Source organism: Miscanthus floridulus, chromosome 8 (assembly GCF_019320115.1).
Source record: "Miscanthus floridulus cultivar M001 chromosome 8, ASM1932011v1, whole genome shotgun sequence".
Classification (NCBI taxonomy): Eukaryota; Viridiplantae; Streptophyta; class Magnoliopsida; order Poales; family Poaceae; genus Miscanthus; species Miscanthus floridulus.
The window spans coordinates 9,044,387-9,056,388 of record NC_089587.1 but is presented as its reverse complement, the minus strand read 5'-3'; the positions used below and the strand labels follow the sequence as shown (position 1 = coordinate 9,056,388).

General features: G+C 44.0%; 1 protein-coding gene across 1 annotated transcript; it reads left to right on the top strand.

The window, feature by feature from the left end:
- Nucleotides 1-2,017: 2,017 nt before the first annotated feature.
- On the top strand, nucleotides 2,018-10,808 carry LOC136468531 (uncharacterized). The gene is made up of 13 exons (XM_066467069.1): nucleotides 2,018-2,158; nucleotides 2,276-2,674; nucleotides 3,470-3,565; nucleotides 3,868-3,936; nucleotides 4,060-4,254; nucleotides 4,738-5,500; nucleotides 6,815-7,134; nucleotides 7,930-8,025; nucleotides 8,328-8,396; nucleotides 8,520-8,714; nucleotides 9,198-9,268; nucleotides 9,689-9,960; nucleotides 10,252-10,808. The coding sequence occupies exons 1-13, from the start codon at nucleotides 2,018-2,020 to the stop codon at nucleotides 10,806-10,808; spliced, it is 3,243 nt and encodes a 1,080-aa protein (XP_066323166.1).
- Nucleotides 10,809-12,002: the final 1,194 nt, after the last annotated feature.

Below are 12,002 nucleotides of genomic sequence, written 5' to 3'. Positions count from 1 at the left end.
TGAAGATTATCGTGATGAGTATTAGGCTTGGTGTTCACCAGTTGACGTCCCTGTTGGAGCTTCTGCAAGACTATGTGTTGAATATCTATGTTTGAGACTATGTGTTGACGTCCCTGTTGGAGCTTCACCAGTTGACGTCCCTGTTGGAGCTTCCGCAAGATTATATCTATGTTTGAGACTATGTGTTGAATATTTATTCGCTATGTAATAAACATTGTGTTGGTACAATTCACAATTTGTCCACTTATGTGTGCGACCGTTCCTGGGGTGCACATAAGACTTTATACATCCTCTTTTATTCTTAAAACTGGGTGTGACAGATTGGTATCAGAGCACTGTTGACTGTAGGACGCAAGCCTAGTTAGAATGGTCGTTTTTAGTTTCCTTTGCTTCACTTGTTTCATGCTTTCCACCTCAATCTTGTTATTTGCTAAGTTTTGTGCTTGTTTTGTCTTATTCTATTATAAAATCACTTGATTCCATTCTAATTAATCTGAAACTTCTGTAGATGACACGTGACCGCAAGTCTGCCCGCTTGTACGTTGGATGCTTTCAACCACAGCGTGTCGTGTATGAGCCAATGGAGCCTAGAGAGGACGTCCAGAGGAAGAACTGGAAGAATGAGGTTGGAGAAGAGGTCCATTCTTCGCCAACTCCGATAGCTCAATCCCCAGCACGTGTGGAGGCCATTGATTTAACCAATGATGATGAAGATGAAGTACTCCAGCCACTGACTCGTATAGGTTGGACTGACAAGCTAAGCATCAAGAAGCCTAATGACAATGCCTTCTACCATGACTTGCTGACAATGATGTTGGAGTGCTATTATCCAGACCTGCAAGCCACTCTGGAGTATCATACTATGGAGCACAGTCATCCTCTGATTGGTTCATCTTGGGATACTCGGTTGCTGATCAAGACCCCGAATATTCGCAAGATAGATGCAGTTGTCACCCACCATGTCAGTCGAGCTACCGCAGAAAGAAGCACGGAGGATGCTGCTTCCATTGCACTTGCCTACTACCGAGGCTGACTCTCTGATGATAAGAAGGACGATGGACTTTTGTATTACCCATGCTATCTTCCGAAGGAAAATAGTTGGACCATAGAGGTCGTGGTAAAAGGATCGAAGACTCTCGAGGCCACCGTTGAGTTAAACCGTGAACTCACAAATAAGGTGGGAGCGTTAAAAGAAGAGCTGAAGAAGGCACAAGACATGATCAAAGAATACCAGAAAGAGATCGATGGCCTTAACGCCGAGTTAGGCCGTCCCAAGCTATTTGAGAAGTTAGATGAGCCCTCCACCAAGAAGAACGCCGCCCCTTAAGTTTATGAAACCATTGTAATAGGCACGTTTTTAGTATCCTGAGTCGTGTCGAGTCTTTTAAGTGTTTGTGAACTCATGGTGTGCTAGCTGGATTATTATTGTGATTTATGTGTAATTTGGATCTTTGTGATGAGTGCTGGAACTTTGTGGGCATGTCCATGCATTCCTTAGCTAAAATATTAAGGTTCGTCTATCCTGTCTCTTTGCTTGCTGTTTTCTGGAACAGTCAGTGATGTTTTGGTTATAACTTTTTACCTGTTCGAGCAATGGTTATGAAATTTTACTGGGAGTATATAGACTTCTGTGTCTTTCCAATGGCACAAGAATCACCTTTTTATCTGTTCGTATCTGAGAGTTATGACTGTCACAATATGAACTTCTGTGCTGTCTGGAATCTGAGGACAGTTTTTGTTGTGGTCTGTTTTTGATTAATGTAACGTCAGAATCAGAAAATGTGGTCTAAATGAAAGTTGTAGATAATTTCTTAAGCTTTCCAACCGTATAAAGATCATCTTATTTGGATGTCTGGAACTCGAGTTATAACAGTTTTTCTGACCTGCTGATTCCCAGAAATTTTCAGAGTTGCCTATCTCTTACATATTGGTGATGTTTCGTGTTGGATTGCTGATGTCTGGCCGTGGAGGAAATAGAGGACGTGGGAGAGGTGCTCCACCACCCCCACCACCACCCATGACCGCGGCAGAGGTGTTGGCGATGCAAGGACAGTTCATGCAGTCCATGATGCAGTTCTTTCAGAACCAACCTATTGGAGCACCAGCACCTCCACCACCAAGAGACAAGCGGAGGGAATTCATGCAAGGACATCCTCCAGTTTTCTCTCATGCCGCTGACCCCTTGGAGGCAGATGATTGGCTACGCGCAGTGGGGAAACAACTCAACATCGCTCAGTGTGATGATCAATAAAAGGTGTTGTATGCATCGGGACAGCTTCAGGGAGCAGCTCAGACTTGGTGGGAGTCATATCAGTCTACTCATCCCAATAATGCTCCTGCTATCACTTGGCTAGAATTTGGGAGGGATTTCAAGGCACACCATATCCCAGATGGTTTGATAGAGCTCAAGCAGGAGGAATTCAGATCTCTCAGGATGGGTTCTATGTCTGTCAGTGAGTATCATGACAGGTTTGCTCAGTTGGCTCGCTATGCTCCTAATGACGTGAGGGAGGATGCAGACAAGCAACGTCTCTTCCTCAAGGGAATTTACTATGATCCCAGGTTGCAGTTGGCTAGTAACACATATGCTAATTTCCAGCAGTTGGTGAATCGCGCTATTGTGCTTGACAATATGCAATTGGAGAGGGACAGGAAGAGAAAGATGAAGGGACAGGTCTCCGGAAGCAACACCCGCCCACGCTATAATAATCAGCAGAGGTATCAAGGTCTAGTCAGTCAGTGGAACCGTGGTCAGTTTCCACAACGCTCTCAGAACCAACAGCAGAATTGGAACCAGCGTACCCCGCAGCAAATGGGCAATCAGACTCCATGCCAGGGAACGCCCAACAATACCCCAATGAAGAGCAGTGCACCTAGTACTCCCAATAGGTGTTTCCGGTGTGGGGATGTGGGACACTATGCTAACCACTGCCCCCAGAAGCCGAATCAACAGACACCTCAGAAGCAGAATAGCAACTAGAAGCCCGCGTACAACACTGGAAGAGTGAACCATGTGGCGCCTGAGACTATGGTTGGAGCACCAGAAGTTATGATGGGTACGTTCAACATCAACTCTATCCCCGCTAATGTTCTTTTTGACTCTGGAGCTTCGCATTCCTTTATTTCACAAGCATTTGTTAGAACACATAGCATACCTTTAATTACAATGAAGACCCAAATGCTAGTAAATTCACCGGGGGGATCAATACCTGCTGCACATTGTTGCCCTTCCGCAAGTCTTACCTTAAGGGGGGTAGACTTCTCAGTCAGCCCTATTGTGTTGAGAACTTTTGGGATCAATGTGATTCTAGGTATGGATTGGATGAAAGAACACCGAGCTGTGATTCAGTGTCAGGAGAGAGTTGTAGCAGTGACAACACCAAAGGGAGATCGAATCAGTGTTGGCGTGACAGTGCAACCACCACCAACAGCTATAGTGAATCAACTAGATGATGATGCTAATCCCTAGGACCGTGTTGTGGAGGAGTTTCCAGATGTCTTCCCCGATGATTTGCCAGGTATGCCACCCGACCGTGACATTGAGTTTATAATTGAATATTACCTGGTACTGCACCTATAGCTAGGAGGCCATATAGAATGGGGGTTAACGAATTAGAAGAACTTAAGAAACAATTGAAAGAGCTTTCGGATAAAGGTTTCATTCATCCTAGTGCATCACCTTGGGGAGCACCTGTGATCTTTGTTGACAAGAAGGATGGAACACAGCGTATGTGTGTGGATTATCGATCTCTTAATGAGGTAACTATCAAGAACAAGTACCCGTTGCCTAGAATTGATGACTTGTTTGATCAGTTGAGAGGTGCTTGTGTGTTTTCTAAAATTGATCTGCGTTCTGGTTATCATCAGTTGAAGATTCAGAGTACTGATATACCAAAAATAGCTTTTACTATGAGGTATGGGTTATATGAGTATACAGTTATGTCATTTGGTTTGACCAATGCACCTGCCTACTTTATGTATATGATGAATAAGGTGTTTATGGAGTATCTTGATAAGTTTGTGGTAGTGTTCATTGATGATATATTGGTATTCTCTAAGACTGAAGATGATCATGCTGAACATCTGAGAGTGGTGCTGCAGAAGCTTAGAGAGCATAAGCTATATGCTAAGCATAGTAAGTGTGAATTATGGTTAAGAGAAGTATCTTTTCTGGGACATGTGGTTTCTAATGGTGGCATAGCAGTAGATCCAGGCAAGGTGAAGGATGTACTGAATTGGAAGCCACCTACTGATGTAAGTGAGATCCGTAGCTTTCTTGGTTTAGCTGGTTATTATCGAAGGTTCATTGAAGGTTTCTCTAAGCTTGCTAAACCCATGACAGCCCTGTTAGAGAAGAATGCTAAGTTTGAGTGGTCCAATCAGTGTCAAGCTAGTTTTGAAGAATTAAAGAAGCGGTTGACCACAGCGCTAGTGTTGATTTTGCCTGATCTAAATAAGTTCTCTATCTATTGTGATGCGTCTCGTCAAGGTTTGGGATGTGTTCTTATGCAAGAGGGTAGAGTTGTTGCTTATGCATCTAGACAGCTGAGGAAACATGAGTTGAATTATCCTACTCATGACTTGGAGTTAGTAGCTGTGGTTCATGCATTAAAAATCTAGAGACACTATCTGATTGGGCATAAGAGTGATATCTTCACTGATCATAAGAGTTTGAAGTACATATTCACTCAGACGGATCTAAATTTGAGACAACGTCGTTGGTTGGAACTGATCAAGGATTATGATCTGGAGGTGCACTATCATCCTGGTAAAGCAAATGTTGTGGCCAATGCACTTAGTAGGAAGAGGTATGCCAATGAGCTTGAGATGGCGCCTATGCCAAAGGAGTTATGGGAAGAGCTTCAGTACTTGAACCTTGGTATTGCTTATAATGCTATGGAGATAGAAGTGACCTCTACACTAGAGTTTGAGATACATAAGGGTCAGTTGGAGGATGAGAAACTAAGGGAGATAGCAGGTAATGTAGTGCTTGGGAAAGCTCTAGGTTTTAGCATAGATGAGAATGGGACCCTATGGTTTGGAAAAAGAATCTGTGTGCCTGAAGTGAAAGCCATTCGTGATGCAATTCTACGTGAAGCACATGATTCAACTTATTCTATCCATCCTGGCAGTACTAAGATGTATCTGGATCTTAAAGAGAAGTATTGGTGGTATGGTCTAAAGAAAGATGTAGCTGAGTATGTTGCCATATGTGATACTTGTCATAGAGTGAAAGCTGAGCATCAGCGACCTGCAGGATTCTTGCAACCTATGAAGATACCTGAGTGGAAGTGGGAAGAAGTTGGAATGGACTTCATAGTGGGGTTACCATGGACTCAGAAAGGTTATGATTCAATATGGGTGATTGTGGATCGTTTGACTAAAGTTGCTCACTTCCTACCTGTCAAGACCACTTATAGAGGACCAAAGTTAGCAGAACTATACATGGAAAGGATAGTGAGTTTGCATGGTGTTCCAAAGAAGATTGTGTCTGATAGAGGTTCGTAGTTCACTTCTCATTTTTGGAAACAGGTACACACTTCGTTGGGCACAAAGTTGAATTTTAGCACAGCCTACCATCCTCAGACTGATGGGCAGACAGAGAGACTTAATCAGATTTTAGAAGACATGTTGAGAGCATGTGCGTTGCAGCATGGTACTAGTTGGGATAAGAGTTTGTGTTATGCTGAGTTCTCATACAACAACAGCTATCAACAGAGTCTCAAGATGTCACCGTTTGAAGCTTTGTATGGGCGTAAGTGTAGAACACCCTTGTTTTGGAATCAAACAGGTGAAAGTCAAGTGTTTGGACCAGATGTGCTTAGAAACGCTGAAGAGCAAGTGAGAAAGATTAGAGAGAACCTGAGAGTGGCACAAACCCATCAGAAGAGCTATGCAGATAATCGAAGAAGAGACTTGGTATTTGAAGAAGGAGATTATGTCTATTTAAAAGTATCACCTATGAGAAGTGTGAAAAGGTTCAACATGAAAGGTAAACTAGCACCAAGGTATGTTGGTCCGTTTAAAGTTTTAAAGAGATGTGGAGAAGTGGCTTATCAATTAGAATTGCCTGAGAGTATATAGACTTCTGTGTCTTTCCAATGGCACAAGAATCACCTTTTTATCTGTTCGTATCTGAGAGTTATGACTGTCACAATATGAACTTCTGTGCTGTCTGGAATCTGAGGACAGTTTTTGTTGTGGTCTGTTTTTGATTAATGTAACGTCAGAATCAGAAAATGTGGTCTAAATGAAAGTTGTAGATAATTTCTTAAGCTTTCCAACCGTATAAAGATCATCTTATTTGGATGTCTGGAACTCGAGTTATAACAGTTTTTCTGACCTGCTGATTCCCAGAAATTTTCAGAGTTGCCTATCTCTTACATATTGGTGATGTTTCGTGTTGGATTGCTGATGTCTGGCCGTGGAGGAAATAGAGGACGTGGGAGAGGTGCTCCACCACCCCCACCACCACCCATGACCGCGGCAGAGGTGTTGGCGATGCAAGGACAGTTCATGCAGTCCATGATGCAGTTCTTTCAGAACCAACCTATTGGAGCACCAGCACCTCCACCACCAAGAGACAAGCGGAGGGAATTCATGCAAGGACATCCTCCAGTTTTCTCTCATGCCGCTGACCCCTTGGAGGCAGATGATTGGCTACGCGCAGTGGGGAAACAACTCAACATCGCTCAGTGTGATGATCAATAAAAGGTGTTGTATGCATCGGGACAGCTTCAGGGAGCAGCTCAGACTTGGTGGGAGTCATATCAGTCTACTCATCCCAATAATGCTCCTGCTATCACTTGGCTAGAATTTGGGAGGGATTTCAAGGCACACCATATCCCAGATGGTTTGATAGAGCTCAAGCAGGAGGAATTCAGATCTCTCAGGATGGGTTCTATGTCTGTCAGTGAGTATCATGACAGGTTTGCTCAGTTGGCTCGCTATGCTCCTAATGACGTGAGGGAGGATGCAGACAAGCAACGTCTCTTCCTCAAGGGAATTTACTATGATCCCAGGTTGCAGTTGGCTAGTAACACATATGCTAATTTCCAGCAGTTGGTGAATCGCGCTATTGTGCTTGACAATATGCAATTGGAGAGGGACAGGAAGAGAAAGATGAAGGGACAGGTCTCCGGAAGCAACACCCGCCCACGCTATAATAATCAGCAGAGGTATCAAGGTCTAGTCAGTCAGTGGAACCGTGGTCAGTTTCCACAACGCTCTCAGAACCAACAGCAGAATTGGAACCAGCGTACCCCGCAGCAAATGGGCAATCAGACTCCATGCCAGGGAACGCCCAACAATACCCCAATGAAGAGCAGTGCACCTAGTACTCCCAATAGGTGTTTCCGGTGTGGGGATGTGGGACACTATGCTAACCACTGCCCCCAGAAGCCGAATCAACAGACACCTCAGAAGCAGAATAGCAACTAGAAGCCCGCGTACAACACTGGAAGAGTGAACCATGTGGCGCCTGAGACTATGGTTGGAGCACCAGAAGTTATGATGGGTACGTTCAACATCAACTCTATCCCCGCTAATGTTCTTTTTGACTCTGGAGCTTCGCATTCCTTTATTTCACAAGCATTTGTTAGAACACATAGCATACCTTTAATTACAATGAAGACCCAAATGCTAGTAAATTCACCGGGGGGATCAATACCTGCTGCACATTGTTGCCCTTCCGCAAGTCTTACCTTAAGGGGGGTAGACTTCTCAGTTAGCCCTATTGTGTTGAGAACTTTTGGGATCAATGTGATTCTAGGTATGGATTGGATGAAAGAACACCGAGCTGTGATTCAGTGTCAGGAGAGAGTTGTAGCAGTGACAACACCAAAGGGAGATCGAATCAGTGTTGGCGTGACAGTGCAACCACCACCAACAGCTATAGTGAATCAACTAGATGATGATGCTAATCCCTAGGACCGTGTTGTGGAGGAGTTTCCAGATGTCTTCCCCGATGATTTGTCAGGTATGCCACCCGACCGTGACATTGAGTTTATAATTGAATATTACCTGGTACTGCACCTATAGCTAGGAGGCCATATAGAATGGGGGTTAACGAATTAGAAGAACTTAAGAAACAATTGAAAGAGCTTTCAGATAAAGGTTTCATTCATCCTAGTGCATCACCTTGGGGAGCACCTGTGATCTTTGTTGACAAGAAGGATGGAACACAGCGTATGTGTGTGGATTATCGATCTCTTAATGAGGTAACTATCAAGAACAAGTACCCGTTGCCTAGAATTGATGACTTGTTTGATCAGTTGAGAGGTGCTTGTGTGTTTTCTAAAATTGATCTGCGTTCTGGTTATCATCAGTTGAAGATTCAGAGTACTGATATACCAAAAATAGCTTTTACTATGAGGTATGGGTTATATGAGTATACAGTTATGTCATTTGGTTTGACCAATGCACCTGCCTACTTTATGTATATGATGAATAAGGTGTTTATGGAGTATCTTGATAAGTTTGTGGTAGTGTTCATTGATGATATATTGGTATTCTCTAAGACTGAAGATGATCATGCTGAACATCTGAGAGTGGTGCTGCAGAAGCTTAGAGAGCATAAGCTATATGCTAAGCATAGTAAGTGTGAATTATGGTTAAGAGAAGTATCTTTTCTGGGACATGTGGTTTCTAATGGTGGCATAGCAGTAGATCCAGGCAAGGTGAAGGATGTACTGAATTGGAAGCCACCTACTGATGTAAGTGAGATCCGTAGCTTTCTTGGTTTAGCTGGTTATTATCGAAGGTTCATTGAAGGTTTCTCTAAGCTTGCTAAACCCATGACAGCCCTGTTAGAGAAGAATGCTAAGTTTGAGTGGTCTAATCAGTGTCAAGCTAGTTTTGAAGAATTAAAGAAGCGGTTGACCACAGCGCTAGTGCTGATTTTGCCTGATCTAAATAAGTTCTCTATCTATTGTGATGCGTCTCGTCAAGGTTTGGGATGTGTTCTTATGCAAGAGGGTAGAGTTGTTGCTTATGCATCTAGACAGCTGAGGAAACATGAGTTGAATTATCCTACTCATGACTTGGAGTTAGCAGCTGTGGTTCATGCATTAAAAATCTAGAGACACTATCTGATTGGGCATAAGAGTGATATCTTCACTGATCATAAGAGTTTGAAGTACATATTCACTCAGACGGATCTAAATTTGAGACAACGTCGTTGGTTGGAACTGATCAAGGATTATGATCTGGAGGTGCACTATCATCCTGGTAAAGCAAATGTTGTGGCCAATGCACTTAGTAGGAAGAGGTATGCCAATGAGCTTGAGATGGCGCCTATGCCAAAGGAGTTATGGGAAGAGCTTCAGTACTTGAACCTTGGTATTGCTTATAATGCTATGGAGATAGAAGTGACCTCTACACTAGAGTTTGAGATACATAAGGGTTAGTTGGAGGATGAGAAACTAAGGGAGATAGCAGGTAATGTAGTGCTTGGGAAAGCTCTAGGTTTCAGCATAGATGAGAATGGGACCCTATGGTTTGGAAAAAGAATCTGTGTGCCTGAAGTGAAAGCCATTCGTGATGCAATTCTACGTGAAGCACATGATTCAACTTATTCTATCCATCCTGGCAGTACTAAGATGTATCTGGATCTTAAAGAGAAGTATTAGTGGTATGGTCTAAAGAAAGATGTAGCTGAGTATGTTGCCATATGTGATACTTGTCATAGAGTGAAAGCTGAGCATCAGCGACCTGCAGGATTCTTGCAACCTATGAAGATACCTGAGTGGAAGTGGGAAGAAGTTGGAATGGACTTCATAGTGGGGTTACCATGGACTCAGAAAGGTTATGATTCAATATGGGTGATTGTGGATCGTTTGACTAAAGTTGCTCACTTCCTACCTGTCAAGACCACTTATAGAGGACCAAAGTTAGCAGAACTATACATGGAAAGGATAGTGAGTTTGCATGGTGTTCCAAAGAAGATTGTGTCTGATAGAGGTTCGTAGTTCACTTCTCATTTTTGGAAACAGGTACACACTTCGTTGGGCACAAAGTTGAATTTTAGCACAGCCTACCATCCTCAGACTGATGGGCAGACAGAGAGACTTAATCAGATTTTAGAAGACATGTTGAGAGCATGTGCATTGCAGCATGGTACTAGTTGGGATAAGAGTTTGTGTTATGCTGAGTTCTCATACAACAACAGCTATCAACAGAGTCTCAAGATGTCACCATTTGAAGCTTTGTATGGGCGTAAGTGTAGAACACCCTTGTTTTGGAATCAAACAGGTGAAAGTCAAGTGTTTGGACCAGATGTGCTTAGAAACGCTGAAGAGCAAGTGAGAAAGATTAGAGAGAACCTGAGAGTGGCACAAACCCGTCAGAAGAGCTATGCAGATAATCGAAGAAGAGACTTGGTATTTGAAGAAGGAGATTATGTCTATTTAAAAGTATCACCTATGAGAAGTGTGAAAAGGTTCAACATGAAAGGTAAACTAGCACCAAGGTATGTTGGTCCGTTTAAAGTTTTAAAGAGATGTGGAGAAGTGGCTTATCAATTAGAATTGCTTGAGAACCTGTCTGGTGTCCATGACGTGTTCCATGTGTCTCAACTTAAGAAGTGTTTGCGTGTGCCTGAGGAGCACATACCATTAGAGGAACTTGCTGTTAAGGATGATCTAACATATCAGAAGTTTCCAATTAAGATTATGGATATAGCTGAGAAAGTTACAAGAGGCAGAACAATTAGGATGTGCAAGGTTCAGTGGAATCGGTATTCGGAAGCAGAGGCAACTTGGGAAAGAGAGGATGAATTGAGAAAGACATACCCGCAGTTGTTTGAGTAAGCACAGCCTAATCTCGAGGACGAGATTCTCTTAAGGGGGGTAGATTTGTAACACCCTAAAATTTGAATAATTTTTTAATTGGCTAAATTGATTTATTTTTATTTATGTGAGCATTTAACCTAGGCCAAATAATAAATTTATAAAAATAAAATCAATCTCAAAGTTAGATACATGCTTGAGCATTCATACTGGTGCATATTTTTTTTATTGTGTTGAATGGTTTTTATCCAAAAATTGAAAAGGAATTCAAATCTATTTGAAAATGGATTCAAAAGTTTGAAAAATAAAAAGAAAAAGGGGAACTCTCTCTCTGCCTGGCTTCTGGCCCAGCATGCCCGCCCGGCTCCTCCCTCCTTCCTGGGCTGAGACGGCCGGCCCAGCTCACTGCAGGCCACGGCAGCACGAAGCTAGCCCGCCTCCTTGTGCCGCCGACAGTTGGGGCCCACACCCTTCTTCCTCCTCTGACTCGACATTGAGCCAGACTCGACTCCGACCCGGGCACCGTCTGTGCGCCAATCTGCGCCTGGGCGTCCGTGCCACGCCCTGCCCCTATAAATGCCTAAGGCTGCGTCCACAATGCCCTTGCAACCCTAAGCGAGACCGTCGCCTTCAAGGTCGCAGCAAGTCACAACCCTAGGCCACCGCCCCAAGCCCCGATTTCGCCGCACCGCTGCTTCATCCTCACCGTAAGCAAGGAGACGAGCTTTGTATCACGTTTGCGGAGCCGCCAGGGACTTTTTCCCCAGTTTTTCTTGGTCTTTTTCGCCCATCGTAACTCACCGAACTTTGCAGGGTCGCCGTCGCAGCTGTCGCGAGCCGCCCACCGACCACGCTCCATCCGCGTCCTCATCTTTGAGCTAGGTGAGACCGCGTCGAGCTCCTCGTTCGTTTGGTACCGATTGCGGAGCAAATGGTGGTCTGTATCGCCCATCACAGTAACGCCGGTGAGCTCCCTTGCCGCCGGCCATGTCGCACCTCCGCTCCGGTCGTCTTCTCCGACCGGTCGTCCCCTCACACCGGCTCCCGATCTAATCTGGACCATCCAGATTTGATCCAACGGCCGGGGTCGGCCGATACACCTTCGCGGGGTGATATTGCTAAAGAGCCCTTGGGTTCTTTTACATGTTGCATCCGCAGTCCTTGCGCCTTTCCTGATTACGTTTTCTTCCTTAGGAAGCGTAGTTTCTCTTTTAA